The 18781-nt window shown below is 45.3% G+C and overlaps 1 protein-coding gene across 1 annotated transcript; it reads right to left on the bottom strand.

The window, feature by feature from the left end:
- Positions 1-332: 332 nt before the first annotated feature.
- On the bottom strand, positions 333-18239 carry tor3a (torsin family 3, member A). Its single transcript, XM_067990512.1, has 6 exons — positions 17988-18239; positions 9768-9890; positions 8732-8997; positions 7607-7782; positions 3417-3541; positions 333-2780 (listed from the first exon to the last, which is right to left on the bottom strand). Exons 1-6 carry the CDS (start codon positions 18154-18156, stop codon positions 2533-2535), a joined length of 1107 nt encoding a protein of 368 aa, XP_067846613.1. The 5' UTR covers positions 18157-18239; the 3' UTR covers positions 333-2532.
- Between the last annotated feature and the right edge of the window lie 542 nt (positions 18240-18781).

The raw sequence follows: 18781 nt of genomic DNA, 5'->3' as shown, positions 1-18781 counted from the left end.
CCCCACTCCTTCCACTCCACCCTCAGCAGTTCCTCCTCAGTCAGTATGTCCCCACCCTCTGAAATTCCCTCCCTCAGCATTGCTGTGTTGTCACCTCTTTCCCCATCTTCAACAGCCTTCTAAAGATTTTCTCTCTGCCCCCCCCCCCCAGCCTTACCCACCTCCTGCTCTGTGTTTACTGTCCTGTAAGGCAATCTGTGATAGCTCTGCCCTGAGGACCTCTACAGAAATGGATGTTGTTGAGTGAGACTGATTTGGAAATTCACTAGGGACAATGTCCCATGTGAGTTACGGCTGTTTCTCAAGGAGAGACATCTACCATATCACACATCCTATTTACAACTCTTGGTTTTTAACCAAAATAATTCCAATATTGTTATTTTGTAGTGCGAGGGAAAAAGTTGAAGCTGTTTTTGTTGCCATTTTCTTTTTGCATTGTCACACGCTGTGAATTTCATTTGAACCATTCATCCCACACAAGAGTTGGACTTCCTAGTACGCTGGATAATGGTGAATGCTGAACCACAATAACCATTTGTTAGGTGTTCTACTTTATTTAAAAACAACAAACCCAAAGAATCTGAGACTGAGATGTAGAATGGGGTATATTATGCTTCTTAGACAATCCAGATACAGCTCTTTGTGTACCTACAACCTAGTCCAATCATTTTTTTAAAGTTACCAGATGTGGGCTATGCATGGATGGCTGTAATAGTGCCTACAATGTGAAATGAAATCAGAGAGAGAGAGATCAACCTTGGAGGTAGTCTCAGTTGCACAGGCTCATAGCAGTAGCTTCACACTGCATTTGTAGTACCAGCTCACTGAAGAACAAGGCACAAGAGCCAAAAGTGCTGTAGAAAGACTGCATTGGTGGATCATTCTGTTGAGGGATAGGGTTGATGGGCTTTCAGGATTTAGTGTGGGACAGGATAGAGGTGGGAACCAAGCAAAGAGGACATTGGAGAAATCAAGTCTAGATGTGACCGTGCCCATGAGAGTTTTAGTAATGGAGGGAGTCAGGTACGGATAGAGACAGGCAACATTGTTGATGTGGAAGTAAGCAGGCTTGGTAATGGTGGTTGAAGCTCAGCTCTGAGTTGAGCAAGATGTTAAGGTTTCACATAGTTTGGTTCAACATGAGGAGGATAGAATCAATGGTGTGGGAGTAAAGTTTAGGGCAAGAACTGGAAATGGTTTCCATCTTCCTGAAGTTCAATTGGACTCACACATGACTTGTTTGACAAGCAATCAGATGGCACAGAGGTGGTTGAGCAAAGAGGTGGAGAAGTAGAGCTGAGTATCACCATCATACATCTGAAAGGAATCCCCATGCCTGTGGATGATCTCACCAAGGGGGAGTATGTAGATGAGGCAGGGAGGGCAAGGATAGATCCATGGGGGCAAAAAGAAAAACTACTGCTGGAGATACACAGGGTGCAGTTGGAAAATAGGAGTTGAAGCATGGAAGAGCAGTGCTACAGAGATGGACAATGGAGGAGGCGAGTGTGTTCACCTTTATCAAGTGCTGCAGAGTGGTTGAATCATGGTTATAATCACAGAGGATGTCAGTCATCGTAAGACACAGAAGGAAGATATAAAATGGAATTTTATCTTAAGACCTTTGGTATCTGATTTTCATTTTTAGAAATTTCTAGATCCATTTGAAAAAAACAGACCTGTTCTAACCCAAAAGATACCTTCAAGCATTTTGAATGCACAATCACACCTGGAACACTGCAACAATATCCCAGTGGTATTGCACTTACAATTTACATGACAGAAAATATTTAATATTCCAGCACAGCTATAAAATAAATATTAAAAAATATTTTTTCTCTGCTTCACTGCACCATCTTCCCACTGCTGCTTCCTTTTACTACCAGACCAAACAGCCGTGGTCACTACCAATTCCACTCTCCGGTTTCCAGGGGGGGAAGGTCGGCAACTCTTTTTTTTATCCCTCTGCTTGAAGTAGAACACTTCACTTGTGTGAGGCATGTCAGGATAATGTTCAAGTTCACCCCCATTTTGAGGATTTGAGTGACAGCCAGTACTGGGTCTAAACTGGTTGGGAAGCATCTGGACTGGTGTCTAGAAGCTTCCACATCTAGAAAAAGTTCCATAAATAATAAAAGGTACAAATGGCACCATGCTTCCACCTGAAGTTTTCATTCACTTACAGAATCCAGGCTTACACACCAGTGAATCCACAGCATCATCTACCTTATTAACACTAAGAAAAATGGAAAAAACACATTGTAACATCGATACACACATTCAAGGGTCCAGACTGCAGGCATGTTTCACTAGAGACTCGGGTAACCAGAATGCAATTCTCCTTGTCCTTGAATTAAGTTAAAGGGCTCCTTTATTCTCCTTTCCTTGGGTCAGATTTCAGTTCTGGTCCTCAGGTAGTGTAAGGCCATGGCTTCTGTTAAGTGTTTGACAGCTTCTTTTTGATGGGGCTTCATGTACCATGGAAATTCTTCACCGTGTTCTCATGGGTTGTTTCTTGAACTCCTTAAAACTTCAGGGCAGAAAGAAGTTGACCCGCTGTGAGACAGATTTGCAGCCCTGTGCGGAGTACAGCTTTTCCGCCTTGGGAACATACAGCATTCCCTTAGCTACTTCGTCCAGGATGTCTACCTCGTATTTGATTCCTCTGGAACGTAGAGCATCACGCACGCACAACTTAACATGCTTGTACTCCAGAGGTAAGAAAGGGATGAAGAAGTCAATGAGGTTCTCAGCCACAAGGCCGCTGTGTGCAAATCCCCCTGGAAACAGTACACATGGAAGAATATGAATACTTGGTTCTTCCCAATCGTTTGCCTCTTTTTCCCTAGTGACTTTTTAATGCTTCATTGGTAGAGCTGCTTGTGTCCCAGATTCACTTCATTTACACTGGGATGGATTTGGAGCAGTGTCAGGAATACTGGATGCATACAACACCAGTTCCAAAGTAACATTCATGACTTTACAATTCTAATGTTGACCCTCCCTGATGTCAGGGGAAGATCTGGACAGACCAGCAATGTTAATGTTTTGCTGGCTTATATGGCCCTGACCAGAATTAAGTGGTGGTCCCTTTGCTGGTGGCTATTTACCACTTGTATTTGTTGCTGCCATTGAGTTGATTCTGGAGGCTGGAATTAAACCATCTTGATTGTCCACATAGCCACCCTTCCAACCACTGCTACACTTCCCCTTACAGCCCAATTCCTTCCTTGAAATGCTTTCTTGCCCAGTTATCTATTCTATTATTCCAACTGTCCCACTCTCTCGTCATGCCTTCCATTCCCCTCCCAGGTCCAGTATTGTTACCGCTGTCCATTCCCCAGAACCCCTCAGCTTGCTCCTCTGGCCTGTTGCTTTTTCATTCGCCCCCATTCTTCCCCCAATATAAAACTTACCTTCTGAGATTGTAGCTTCTCTTTGGATCCGGTGCTCCAGGTTTTTCATGGCAATCTCCTCTCGATTTCGTCCAGCTCGCCAAAATTCCAGTGTCACTCTGTTTATGGAATTTCCTCCTATATTACTAGAGAGTAGAGGAATGTTTGTAATTAATATGATAACATTGGAACAGAAAGCTGGTGTCAGGATTTAACATGGTTCGTACATTAAATCAGTAACAAATTACCAACCCAACACAAGCCCAATCGATGGGGTATTGAATCTGACTGTTTATAGCAGTTAGTCTGTTTTTCATCACATAGATTTTACAGCTGACTTTAAATCAAATACAGGATACCTGGGAGTACCCAGGAGGCAATGGGTTCAAGGAACATAATATAGTTCAAGAAAGAATCTCAAGCCATTTATAACATTCATCTGAGTCCTAATCAAGATCACTACATAGGAACAGGAGTAGGCCATTTAGCCCCTCGAACCTGTTCCACCATTCAATGAGATCATGGCTGATCTGTGACCTAATTCCATATACCCGCCTTAGTCCCATATCCCTTAATACTTTAACAAAAATCTATTGACTACAAATTACTCTTGAATGAATTCCCAATCATAAATCCTTCAGTTACTTTCTTTGGACATTAGTGACAAGGAATATGATCAACATCTGCACTGACTGCTAAAGCAAAAACCAAATCAAATGTGCACATCACATTGTGAAATTAATCTCAGATTTAAAATTAACGATTGAGCTAGCATCAATTGCTGTTTGTGGAAGAGAGTTCCAAACTTCTATCATCCTTTGTGTGTAGAAGTGTTTCCTAACTTCACTCCAGAAAGTCCTGGCTCTAATTTTTAGACTATGTCCCCTAGTCCTAGACTCCCCAACTAGCTGAAATAGTTTCTATCTGTAATCCTGTAATCACTCCATGATGTCAGTTATTAATCATAAGATAATGACTTTTAATTTCACAATGTGATGATGTTCACATTTGACTTGGTTTTTGCTTTTGCAGTCAGTGCAGATGTTGATCATATTCCTTGTCACTAATGTCCAAAGAAAGTAACTGAAGGATTTATGATTGGGAATTCATTCGGAGTAATTTGTAGTCAATATGGATTGTACGTGTTACAGTCAGTCAGTTGGTCTATGTGCCCTTAGAATGAGTCCGTGCAACGTAGCAAGGACAATGTGCCACTTCACACTGCTCAGAGTCCAGCCTATGTCAACAAGATGGAAACAGCACAGCTGAATGGCCAAATGTCCCCACTTGTGTCTGACTATTGCATTGATTTGAACTCTATGCAGATTTATATTTCAAAGCCAAAAGCCCATCATTTCAGTTCATGAATTACAAAGGTTATTGTACAATGCCAGTATTTTATATTGAAGTCCAGTACTTGGGCAATAAATGGATAGAAAATTAACTAAAATCTTTGTTTTTCCCAAATGAAGGGAAATTGTTTTTCATCTGACTGGACAAAAACCCATTCACCTGGTAGGCTGCCCTTGGGCCCTCTGTACAGTTACACAATTGTGAGATGTGGCAAGATCTGGTTTACAGTTTAGTCATTTTTCTCCTCCCCTCTCTTCATTAAATGGCACAATAATTGAGTGCAGCACGCAGGAAATAACTGAGGAAGATAGATGTCTCACAAAATTGGCCCTAATGTTTGCTGGGAGAACTAAGACTTGGAGAAATTGTACTAACAGCTGGCCACTGATCTCCCACGGCTTAATGTTTGCCCCTATAACCCTGCTTCCGGCAGACTGTGGAGACACGAGTTGGAGTATGACTCTCTGATGGCGCCTGGTTGGAGGCATTCCTGGAGGTTTGATCACGTGACATTCTGACGATCCCCTGGAACACCCAACCCCCGTTCTCCCTCCCTCCCTCCACCAAACCCCCGTTCTCCCTCCTTCCCTCCACCGGTCTACCTTCTCCCCATCCCGCATCCCCCAGTCTCCCCCTTGAATCCTTTCAAGTTAGTTTCCAACCCACTGACAGCATCACAACTGCCCTGGTCAAAGTGATCAATGACCTCCAACATGACTCTGGAGCACTGTCTCTACTCAGTCTTTCCATGGCAACAGATAAGGTTGATGGCTCTGACCTCCTCCACTTTGTCTGCTCTGTGGTCCACCTCCATGACACTGCACTCCCATGGTTCCACTCTTAGCTGTTGCAAGGCAGCTAGTACATCTCCTCCAAAAACTTCTTCCACGCTCACACAATCACCTCTGGTGTGCCCTAAGGCTTCATGCTTTTCCTTCTCCTCCCTCGTTTGCATGCTTCTCTTCAGTAATAAATGGGGTGAATTCCTATTGGGATTCACCTGACTGTCTGCCGGAACTTTGGTAGAAGAGCTGCAGCAACCCCGGGAAAACAGCGGAAAGCCATTCACGGTGATTTTCTGTGGTGTCCACAGCTCTTCCACCAAAGTTACGGCGGATGAGTGGGAGAACCTCCGAACAAATTCACCCCCAATGGCCACAAGCATGGTGTTAGTTACCAAACGTGTGCTAATGACATCCAATACTACCTCTCCACCACCACTCTTAGCCTCATGACTGTCCCTGTTCTGTCCGATTGTCTCCGCTACAGAATCATTGGTGAGCCCAAATGTTCTCCAACTCAACATTGGCCTGACTGAGGCCTTCCTTTTTGGCTTCCACCAGAATGTACATGCCTCAGGCACCAGTTCCTTTCCTATTGGGCTGAACCTGAGTGAATGCAATCTCTGTGTTCTGCTCAACCACAACTTGGGCTTCATACCCCGCAATCAGTCTCTCATCAAAATTGCCTATTTCCACCTTCACAGTATTGCCCTCCATGGCCCTACTTTGCTGCCATCACTGTGAAACCTTTGCCCTTCATCGCTTCCTAGCTTCATTTTTCCAAAACATTCCAGGGGGCCTCCCAAGCTCTGCCCTACATAAACACCAACTCGTCCAGACATTAGCTGCTTTCGTCCCTTCCTCATCTCCCCAGGCCAATATATTGTTTCTATAATCAAGGTCCTTGCTTTTAATTCCTTCCATGGCCTCACCACACTCTAACTTTGCAATCTTCTCCAATATTATGTCCTGGCACAAACTCTCCACTTGTCCAACACAACTGTACTTTGTGTTACCTTCCTCCAGCACACCCATCCTGGGCTCTTCACCACTGGTAGTGGCCAAACCTTCATCCATCATCTTTTTCTAAACCCGTCTGCCTTGTTACTCTTCTTCCTAGCTTCAGAAGCTTTCTCAAAATCGACTCTTTTGACCATGTTTTCAGACACCTCCACTACTTCTCTCTCTATTGCAGTCACTCGCTCTTTTTCTTCCTTTGGTTCCCCCCCGCCCCCCGCCCCGCACCCAACACCAATAAAGCACCCTGAAATGTTTCATTACATGAAAGTTGCAATAAAAGTGAAAGTTGTTGTATTTGTGAATGCAAATAAACTGGGGGCATCACTGATCAGCCTGTTGCTGTCTTCAGCCAAGAGCCACACAGGTACACTTTCCAACAGGAATCACTGAATGGCATTTAGGAGTGGGAACTCTGCCTAATTTTTCCTGAGGCTATTTATAACAACCCTCACGACTGCACCAGCTGAGGAGCTTTTTTTTCTGGTAAATTAGTTGGCTGGGAAGAGTAGATGAGAAGAAACGCAAATGAAGAAGTTGTGACTAGCCGAGTCACAGGGTAAATAGAGGGTGGAGTAAACAGTGCGTAGTTACCTCAGGACCTGAACAACCTGGTGGACTAGGAGTGTCCACATCAGGGAATGTGGTGTTACCCCAGGTTATCTAGGGCCACACGCAATCAGCTGCAATAACATCGATCTGGGTAGTTCCACATCTACAGTTTTTTAAATGGGGTTGTGACACTGAAACTACAGTATTTGATCTTTGTGCAACATTTACCAATAGTAAGTTTGATTTGAGTTGGCAGCTTTCAGCAGTCGGGGTTAGGAGCTGTACAGAGACACTGGTGTTGGACTTTGGTGCAATTTGGTTTGATTTTGTTTACTGTAATAACTATGAAGTACAGAATTGGCTGGAGTCACTGAATAACACAGCAGCTCAAAGACAAACCTAGTACATACCAATTGCAGTGGTAGCTGCAATTGGTATGTACTAGGCCCTGCCTTTTTTCAGGCTGTGGACTGATTAAGCTACATGACTATTTTATCTTTAGATTACCTTAAGAAAATAAACATGGACTTTCTGAAGTCCACCCCATCCACATGGTCATAGTGGTCAATGTAAGGCTTGATGGCATCAATGAGGCCTTGATGCAGCTTTTCTGCCTCATCAAATATAAACAAGGATCGTTTGCATTGTTGTACAGCTGTCAGAATAAACTGCTGGAGCTGAGTCTGAAAGAGAGAGGATAAATAACTCTGTGGGTTCCCAGGTTTTGAAATTTCAATTTTTTTTCTTTCCCGGTTCCTCTATCTGTGCATCACAGTCCATTTTCTGCTTATGCATGCACACTCAGGGAGGAACAGTACGAGTGACTCAATCAATCATCCCTGCCATCAACACCATTCAAATGCAGCAGAAGTCAGACTAGCGAAGGTAATGTCAGTTTGTTGATCTGAATGGCAGATAGACACTGAGACTTGAACTCTCAACCTTCAGGTCAGGGGTCAATCACCTCAGAGACCTGATTATCAGCCCATCGCTAAACTTCCCTCACAGAGTAACAAAATACATTTGAAATTAGTGTTGGTGTTATTCCATTTCAAATAGTTTTAACTTACATTAAAACTGAAAGACTTTTAACTCTAATTGAAGTACTTCAAAAAGTATAACAATTAGATGAAATTGTTCCTTCTCTCCCCCCACCCCTCACAAAAAAGGCATCAATTTGGCCTTAGTGAGATATCCCACGTAGTATTGCAGGCTGATAGCTACACTTCGTTTTGGCAAGTTTGGCAGGCCAAAACTTATTTTTACCAAATACATTGTAGTAGCTTAACATGCTAAACCCACTGGGACTGTTTGGAAATGTATAAATATAATTGATGTAATCTTTGCATATAGGCATTCCCCACTGCTTAATAACTCCTAGCAGAAGCAGAAACAGAAAAATGGTTATTTGAATCTCCCCCTCTTTTCCCAGGTGACCACACTCCTCCCACTTTCCTATCTACTCAGTGGTAACGCCTTCACTTTCTTCAGTCCCAGTTGTACCCTATCGATGATGCTGATGCGAATAAGCAGCTCACATCTTTTTTTGTGTGTGACTTTGAGCCAATGAATTGGTATACACCAATGGCTGAGTGAATTAGATATCCTTTCATTCCGTTCAGCATTGCTTACCTTGTAAACGTCAACCAGATTGGCGTTTGGAAAGTGGAAGGGAGCGATGTAGAAATGCACACACTCGCTTCTTAGCCCATCTCGATACAGGTTGTCTGCTATCATTTTTGCCACAAAATTCTTGCCAGTACCAGACCAACCATGGAAGGAAAGTGCCAGTGCTTTCTCTGGGTTTTTGGTTGCTAAGAAACCTTTCACCGCTTTCACCACGACCTCCTTGGCTAGGTGCTGCCCGTGTAACTTTTTGCTCAGGTCATGATCAAGCCCTGTTTAGAAAAGTCACAAAAAACAAATCTTATTCTACCTTTCCATTCCTACCATAGAAGTAATTCCATTCAGAACCTGTTTATCTAAGTGGAATATCAAATGACTCAAGGTGAGGGTGACACCAGATAGGGAAATGATACATTGTTCAATTTCCATCCAGTGATAGCAACAAGACTGGCAGGTCAGGTAATGCACAGGCCCCAATTAAATACAAACCTCCCTTCCCAACAAGAGTCTGAGAATGTGCCTGTATCTATCTCACTAGTTATACTGTGCTCTGGTACACCCGTGTAGCTAACATTTTTGTTGAGCCATGATCCCAACCACGGTCCAGCAGCTTATGAACGATGGCCCACAGGCACGTGGAGCAGTAAGTCTGTTGAGGCCCACAGTTGTAGGAGAGGTGGTACAAAGTGGTACTCCCCAGGATATATTGTGAGTATCTCTGCTGGGCACCAATGCACTGGACACCAAGCCCGCTTCGACCTGGTTGATGTGATTACCTCAGATGGTGCAGTCTGGAATCAGTATCAGTGGGTACAGTGCCAGTTATCTGCAAGAAACTCTGTTCTGACTCAACCCCAGGCCAGAATTTGTTCTCAAAGAAAAAACGAAGTAAGTAAATCTCATAAAACATAATCTATACAGAGCCCATGCCTTTTACAGATGAAGGTCACCAAACACTGTTTGAAGTTAACAAGGTACTACTGAGGTATGTTGGGCTGTCTTCTCCATGCCTGTACAGACAAGTCAATTCTTATTTACAAACCTGTAATGTTGTGGATTAGACGGCAGTCTCCCGACTTGCAGCACTCATGCACGCTGCAGTACCAGCTTAGTATCTCCTGATAACCATCCTGAATTAAGAAGGACCAGGCCTCCAAAGGGTTTGCTAAAATCAAAGAAGAAAAAATGTTTTACGCCAGCAAAGAGGCATGTTTTTGAATTGAATCTTTGTAAGCATCTTAAAAGCCTCTTTAGTTAAAAAAAAGTGTATTAAATTCAATAAAATAATACACTTTCTTGGCCATGGTGCAGTATTGATTGTCGCTACTAACAATGAGGCTTTTGCACAGTTCTCTACATAATGTTGAAAGCTGGCATGGTCAGGTCTTTCTCAGGTAGAATGAGGCTTATCCTGAGCACGGAAGGTAGGTGAAAGGTTGTGGTGGGTTTAGGCAGTATGTAGTCTCCAAGAGTGCTCCTCACTGGAGAGTTGGTGCCTTTCTGGCCTTCAGTTGATCCTGGGGGTGGGGGGTGGTGGAGGGTGGGGGTAGAAGAGAAGAATCTATCACCTGCAGAAGGGGAGGGACCCACACCTCCTGATGCTTCCCTAGTCCTGATTTATACTCACTCAAATTGGAAAATGTCCTACGGGTGCTTTATTCATGTTTTATGTTGGTGGGGGTGGGGGGGGGGGCTGCTGTCTGCTTGCACGTCTTCACTGTGATCTTCTACATTGTGTTGCCAGCCATGTTGTGACACTACACTGCACTCATAGGCCTAAACTCTCCTCCTGGTGGTGGGTTTGCAGTCGGGTTGTCCCAACACTCACCAATGTGAGACTGCTGTTAACTCGCTGCTATTTCCTCCCATGACCCTTATTAGCCATAAAGGGAGGCTTGGAGGCCAGAAAACTCTGGAAGGGAGGAAATACAGTTCTGATGCTGCCTTTATAAGGCTGCAGCAAGTTAAAGGGGGAACCTTCCATTTACAGCTCCAGACACTGCAAGATGTCTGTGGGAGCAGCAGTCTCAGGCATGGTAGCAGCAACAAGGGCACCAAGGTTTCTAGATTTGTCTATGCAGTTGCTGCTGGCAGAAGTCAGTGCAAGGAGGGACCTTCCCATGGGCACTAAGGGCGGGAAGCCCCATGGTGCAGGCTGACTGGAGAAAGATGGCAGAGGAAGCCAGTGCATTCTCCAGCACCACGAGAACTGCCACACAATGCTGAGAAAGTTTCAGGATGGCTGTCATTGCACTCATACCAACACAGGTCCTCCATCATTGCTAGAGCCTTCACCCACCTCCTGACCTCCTATACTATTTCCCTCTCAGCACCTGGGTGTCAGGGGAACTCAGGAATGCAAAGGGCAACCTTGCCAAACACTCAACTACCATCTATACTCACCAGCTGCTCTCTTGACTCATTTTACCTGCCACAAGGACTACTGCTGGTCTTCAAGGACACTTCATTTAAAGGGTCAATGCACCTCCAATTATCATCACCATGGAATGCATGCGCTCATATGGGGAAGGGTGTCCATGCCACTCACAGGCCTCTAACATTGACTTCTCTTCCTCTGAAGGAGAAGCTGGCCTACAACCCGTGCCAGAGAAATACCACTGGGGCAAGGGCCACCACGATGGAAGCCATTGAGTCCACAGGAAGAGGAAGCTCTCCAAATTCCGGGCAGACACAGAGGCGACTCTGTGGGAGAGGACAAAGTTGGAGGCAGGCTGGCAGCGGAAGGTTGGTGAAGGCAAAGCAAAGATCATCAAAACTCCTCTCAGCATCACACGCTTTCTCAGAGTAGTGCGTACCCTTGCACTCTGCTTGCAGGAGGAGGTCGGCCATTCAGATGATCACTCAGGCACTCCTCTTCATAACGTGAGAATAAAGGGAAATCCATGTCTCGAGTGATGGGCGGCACTTTGAGCAGAGCTCAGTAAAATTGTAGCATCAAAAGTCATGACTCAACCTCAAAGTCCTTTAAAGAATGCTATGCAGGCAAAGAAACACCACCATTCAAATGGACTCCTCTAAATTGTATTTACCTCAGGGATTTCTGCTGCCACAGTTATAGTGGCGTTAATTATCTGGGGTGGGTTTGGGTGGGGGGGAATGAAGGGGAATGGGTCAGCAGAGCTGGCCAAGCAGCTGTGACCCCATTTACTTGAAGCAATAAGCACTGCTGGTGGGTCTTAAAAGGGACTGGAAGCTTTTTGGGAGGAGAATGCAGCTGCAGTTTTTTGGGGCAGATTTGAGGTGGTAGTCTTAAAAGGACCCATTCTGCTCTTTTTATCACCCCAAATCCACCTCCAAAAAAAGCGGTAAATCAGAGGACTATTGTGGACTTAGTAGCCTAAGCAGGATCCAGTTCACACAACCTTTTGCTGGAGATTTTAAACCGTATGAATGTGGACACCACCCAACTGGTTCAGGGTGATTGTTTGCCATGATAAGAGATTAGTCTACTATAGCAACTTGACCTCATTTCACAATATCCATCCCAGAGTATGTATGTGTTAACAGATGCCACATGTACCACTCTCTCTGTTCTGAAGGTCTCCAAAGGCTGCATTGCAGAGCAGGCCAACTGTGTTTCTGTGGACAATGACCTGAGCTTAAATGGAGCACGGTTCTCATCACAAACTAATAGCCTGTATACATCAACTGAAAAGACCAAAACAGCTTTTTATCCTGGGGGAAATTGGTTTAATTTAATGCACCTCTGGACAATAATAACTGTTGTGCTCATTTCTATTTAATGCTATGGACAATAATCTTTTTGTCGGGTGTGAAACACACTTAGTCTGATATCCTGCGCATTATGTTTTTACCTTTTATCAACTAGAGGCCTCTCGTATTCTAGTTAATTTACATTCCTCGCCGGAAAGGAGAGAGGGGGGCTGTAGAAGAATTTACATGAACCCTGATATTTATATGCTGCAGCTTGTTTTTACATTCACCATTTTTGTCTTCACAGTTATCTGTGGATCATAAAGTTGGTAAACTGCAAATCATTGCAGAAGGAGGGAGAGAAAGTGGGCCCCAATGAGAGTGTGTAGAAGAGGAGTTTTACACTGCACAGAAAATGTTATTTTATAATATAAAGACTAGAAACAGGAATATATGAATAAAGTCATACTGAGTAACATTTTTATCTCACTCTCATTCTACGTGAATCTCTGACCGATGGTGTTTAGATAGTAAAAATAGTTCCTGAAAATATAAGGAATTAGATGCTGGAGTGTGGACAGGGCTGAGCTCTTCAAATATTATTTAAATAATTATCATGAAGACTTTGATAACTACAAGAAAAAGACAAAAAAAAAAGTGAACAAAAATGAAGCCCAGAAATGGCTGGTTACTGTCAGCTGTGTCAAAGCTGCTTTTTGTTTTGTTCTCAGGATGTGGGCGATATTGGCAAGGCCACATTTATTGCCCACCCTGAGAAGGTGGTGGTGAGCCTTCTCGAACCACTGCAGCCTTTTGGTGATGATATGCAGGAAAATATGGCAGCCATTCTGCACTATCAATGCCCCTCAAACAACCAGGAGAAGGAGGATCAGTTAATCTCTTTGTGTCCTTGTTGATTGAGAGAGGAATGTTGGCCAGGAGATTGAGATAACACCCTGCTCTTCTGTAAAATAGTGCCTGAAAAGGTGGACAGGACTTTGGTTTAATATCTCATGTGAAGTATGGCACCTCTGACAACGCAGTACGCCTTGAGTATTGCACTGGGATGTCAGACTAGATTATGCCCTCAGATCCTAGTGCTGGGCTCAGATTCGCTCACACTCCTGGTAATCACAATCATCTCTTGATGAACTTACAGTAATGACATCACGTTCAGCAATCATTTAATGGTATGGAGCACTCTGGGTGTCAGCAAAGAAATGGATAGAATAAAAGAGGATTAACCCCCGTTGTTTATAGTTCACTGTCTATTATAAACATTTGTAAACAATTTTACAACACCAAGTTATAGTCCAGCAATTTTATTTTAAATTCACAAGCTTTCGGAGATTTTCTCCTTCCTCAGGCAAATGTTTCAAGATCTCCTTGAAGCCTACGCATTTATACATATTGAACAATAATACATGGTGTTTACAGACTGCCCCTGCAACTGCCCGTTGCCAAGGCAATCACCGTGTTCAGACAGAGAGGTGTTACCTGCAGAACCTCCGAATACACATTCAACAAAAAAACAAACAGGGAAAAAAAACAGAGAAAAAAAAACACAGAGAGAGGCAGAAACATCCGGAAGGCAGAGAGAGCCAGCAAATGACCCATTATATTAAAAACAGATAACATTTGTTCGCTGGTGGGGTAACGTGTAGCGTGACATGAACCCAAGATCCCGGTTGAGGCCGTCCTCATGGGTGCGGAACTTGGCTATCAATTTCTGCTCGACGATTTTGCGTTGTCGTGTGTCTCGAAGGCCGCCTTGGAGTACGCTTACCCGAAGGTCGGTGGATGAATGTCCATGACTGCTGAAGTGTTCCCCGACTGGGAGGGAACCCTCCTGTTTGGCGATTGTTGCGCGGTGTCCGTTCATCCGTTGTCGCAGCGTCTGCATGGTCTCGCCAATGTACCATGCTCTGGGGCATCCTTTCCTGCAACGTATGAGGTAGACAACGTTGGCTGAGTCACAGGAGTATGAACCATGCACCTGGTGGGTGGTGTCATCTCGTGTGATGGTGGTATCTGTGTCGATGATCTGGCATGTCTTGCAGAGGTTACCGTGGCAGGGTTGTGTGGCGTCGTGGACGCTGTTCTCTTGAAAGCTAGGTAGTTTGCTGCGAACGATGGTCTGTTTGAGGTTGGGTGGCTGTTTAAAGGCGAGTAGTGGAGGTGTGGGGATGGCCATAGCGAGGTGTTTGTCCTCATTGATGACATGTTGAAGGCTGCGGAGAACATGGCGTAGTTTCTCCGCTCCGGGGAAGTACTGGACGACAAAGGGTACTCTGTTGGTTGCGTCCCGTGTTAGTCTCCTGAGGAGGTCTATGCGATTTTTTGCTGTGGCCCGTCGGAACTGTCGATCGATGAGTCGAGCGTCATATCCCGTTCTTACTAGGGCGTCTTTCAGCGTCTGTAGGTGTCCAACGCGTTCCTCCTCGTCTGAGCAGACCCTGTGTATTCGCAGGGCCTGTCCATAGGGGATGGCCTCTTTGACGTGGTTAGGGTGGAAGCTTGAGAAGCTTGAGAAACCAAGAGCAGGAAGCTTGAGAAACTCGGCATCACCACCAGCAACGACCAAGCTTCCCCTGGTACCACGGTTGCAACCACAGGGAAGTCTATTGTCAATTTATCCGACCACACCCTTCAACCAGACGAAATCGAAGTTCTCAGCCGAGGGCTCAATTTCTGCCCCACTACCAAAATGGACCCCACTAGTCTCGCGGCGGACACAGAGGAATTCATCAGGAGAATGAGGCTCCGGGAATTCTACCACAAACCCCAAGATTTCAGCAGCGAACCCAATGAGACAATCGACGATCCGGAACAGCAGACAGAGGGATCCGCGGTACAGCAACCGAAGAGGAAAGAGTCAAACTGGACTCCTCCGGAGGGTCGCTGCCCTCAGCTGGACATGTATGCTCAAGCTGTCAGGAAATGCGTCAATGCCAGATTCATCAGCCGCACTCAGAAGACAGTCCAGAATGTCACCCGAGCACAACGCAACGCCATCAACGCTCTCAAGACCAACCGCAACATCGTCATCAAACCAGCGGACAAAGGAGGAGCCATAGTCATACAGAACAGAACAGACTATTGCAAAGAAGCATACCGACAACTGGACAACCAGGAACACTACAGACGGTTACCCGCAGATCCGACCAAAGAACACACCCACCAGCTCAACAAACTGATCAAGACCTTCGATCCAGACCTTCAAAGCATCCTACGCATTCTCATCCCACGTAATCCCCGCGTGGGAGACTTCTACTGCCTCCCGAAGATACACAAAGCCAACACACCCGGACGTCCCATCGTATCAGGCAACGGAACCCTGTGTGAGAACCTCTCTGGATACATCGAGGGCATCCTGAAACCCATCGTACAGGGAACCCCCAGCTTCTGTCGTGACACTACAGACTTCCTACAAAAACTCAGTACCCACGGACCAGTTGAACCAGGAACACTTCTCACCACGATGGACGTCTCGGCACTATACACCAGTATCCCCCACGATGACGGCATCGCTGCGACAGCATCAATACTCAACACCAACAACAGCCAATCTCCGGAAGCCATCCTACAACTCATCCGCTTCATCCTGGATCACAATGTCTTCACCTTCGATAACCAGTTCTTTACCCAAACACACGGAACAGCCATGGGGACCAAATTCGCACCCCAATACGCCAACATTTTCATGCACAAGTTCGAGCAGGACTTCTTCACTGCACAAGACCTCCAACCAACACTATACACCAGATACATCGACGACATTTTCTTTCTATGGACCCACGGCAAGGAATCACTAAAGAGACTACACGATAACATCAACAAGTTCCATCCCACCATCAAGCTCACCATGGACTACTCCTCAGAATCAGTTTCTTTCTTGGACACACGAATCTCCATCAAAGACGGGCACCTCAGCACCTCACTCTACCGCAAGCCCACGGACAACCTCACGATGCTCCACTTTTCCAGCTTCCACCCTAACCACGTCAAAGAGGCCATCCCCTATGGACAGGCCCTGCGAATACACAGGGTCTGCTCAGACGAGGAGGAACGCGATGGACACCTACAGACGCTGAAAGACGCCCTAGTAAGAACGGGATATGACGCTCGACTCATCGATCGACAGTTCCGACGGGCCACAGCAAAAAATCGCATAGACCTCCTCAGGAGACTAACACGGGACGCAACCAACAGAGTACCCTTTGTCGTCCAGTACTTCCCCGGAGCGGAGAAACTACGCCATGTTCTCCGCAGCCTTCAACATGTCATCAATGAGGACAAACACCTCGCTATGGCCATCCCCACACCTCCACTACTCGCCTTTAAACAGCCACCCAACCTCAAACAGACCATCGTTCGCAGCAAACTACCTAGCTTTCAAGAGAACAGCGTCCACGACGCCACACAACCCTGCCACGGTAACCTCTGCAAGACATGCCAGATCATCGACACAGATACCACCATCACACGAGATGACACCACCCACCAGGTGCATGGTTCATACTCCTGTGACTCAGCCAACGTTGTCTACCTCATACGTTGCAGGAAAGGATGCCCCAGAGCATGGTACATTGGCGAGACCATGCAGACGCTGCGACAACGGATGAACGGACACCGCGCAACAATCGCCAAACAGGAGGGTTCCCTCCCAGTCGGGGAACACTTCAGCAGTCATGGACATTCATCCACCGACCTTCGGGTAAGCGTACTCCAAGGCGGCCTTCGAGACACACGACAACGCAAAATCGTCGAGCAGAAATTGATAGCCAAGTTCCGCACCCATGAGGACGGCCTCAACCGGGATCTTGGGTTCATGTCACGCTACACGTTACCCCACCAGCGAACAAATGTTATCTGTTTTTAATATAATGGGTCATTTGCTGGCTCTCTCTGCCTTCCGGATGTTTCTGCCTCTCTCTGTGTTTTTTTTTCTCTGTTTTTTTTCCCTGTTTGTTTTTTTGTTGAATGTGTATTCGGAGGTTCTGCAGGTAACACCTCTCTGTCTGAACACGGTGATTGCCTTGGCAACGGGCAGTTGCAGGGGCAGTCTGTAAACACCATGTATTATTGTTCAATATGTATAAATGCGTAGGCTTCAAGGAGATCTTGAAACATTTGCCTGAGGAAGGAGAAAATCTCCGAAAGCTTGTGAATTTAAAATAAAATTGCTGGACTATAACTTGGTGTTGTAAAATTGTTTACAATTGTCAACCCCAGTCCATCACCGGCATCTCCACATCATTATTATAAACATACCCTGGACTCATTTCCAGGCATAATGTCGCAGCCTGACGCAGCTTCACTTGTTGTTTCACTGCACTGGAACCGTTTGATTTGACTCACTCTCAGGCATCCATTATTCTCTAGCTAAACCATTTGAATCTCTCAATCAGATTGCAATCTTAAAATATCTCCTGAGAATCCTGTGATTTGATGACAGCCTGGAATTCACTCCCAGATATCCTTATTTTATTCTCCAAATAAACCACCTGAACTTCTCAATGAAACCACAGTCTGTAACTCATTCCAGGGGATCCTTAATTCTCTACGCATATTTTTACTCACTCACCGTCCTTCTTTGAAATGTCTGGTAGCTCTTTAGTCTCACAGTCTGAATTCCAGATCTGACCAGGAAGGAAGTGAAAGATCTCTGAGAATGTCCCCAGCTGCTCCTGGATAATGTTTCCTTTCACCACCTGCAACCACCAGCACAACAGTGGGAGCCATTGGAAATTCATTGGAGAAGAACAGAACGCTCTCAGACCTAAAGTGTAGAACTTGCGGGGATTAGGGACGAGGAGGAAAAGGAGAAAGCTGCCTCTGTACCAGCAGTTGAATTAAATACTTTTCATTCTTTGCTAATATTTACCTTTAATGTTACATTCTGTTAACCACGTGACTTGCCATACTCAGGTTAGTGACCCTTATCAAGCCAGGCAATTTTCCAATCTATTGGTGCAATAAACTACAGTGTTTACTGTAGATGTGAGAGCAGCTAGTGTGTGTCACGGGTTCGATATATCTCAGACTTAGTTTATTTTAATCAACTTTTGATAGGCCTCAGTAAAGAGGTATAAGAAGTGTGAATGAGTTTTCCCTGACCGTTCCCTCTGCTCCTTTCCTGAAGACCTTGACTCTTCCTAGGGTACAGTTCCACCGGCACTGACTGTCCTCCAGTGTCTCACCCTAGGGAGTAAGTGTTGGGAGTCTATTCAACCACAAGGGGCCTCTTTGCTGAGTCAGTGCCAATGTTCACATTGCATTTTCCAGCTGGGGTCATTCAACCGCCACCAGAAACAGGGACCGATCTGATTTTTCCCCTTCCCTAGCCCAGGAGTGGTACATTTTCTCATAGTCATTAGG

This window comes from Heptranchias perlo, chromosome 9, assembly GCF_035084215.1.
Source record: "Heptranchias perlo isolate sHepPer1 chromosome 9, sHepPer1.hap1, whole genome shotgun sequence".
Classification (NCBI taxonomy): Eukaryota; Metazoa; Chordata; class Chondrichthyes; order Hexanchiformes; family Hexanchidae; genus Heptranchias; species Heptranchias perlo.
Note: the sequence above shows the minus strand (reverse complement) of the source record. Positions and strands in the feature narration are given on the sequence as shown.

What these genes read in the sequence shown, in the direction of transcription:
- tor3a (XM_067990512.1), bottom strand. Translation starts at nt 18,156, where the DNA reads ATGAATTTCCAATGGCTCCCACTGTTGTGCTGGTGGTTGCAGGTGGTG. An exon ending in TCCATGTTTATTTTCTTAAG is followed by an intron (nt 3,542 to 7,606) that starts GTAATCTAAAGA and finishes TCTACTCTCTAG; the next exon opens with TAATATAGGAGGAAATTCCA. An exon ending in AGAAGCTACAATCTCAGAAG is followed by an intron (nt 2,781 to 3,416) that starts GTAAGTTTTATA and finishes TACTGTTTCCAG; the next exon opens with GGGGATTTGCACACAGCGGC.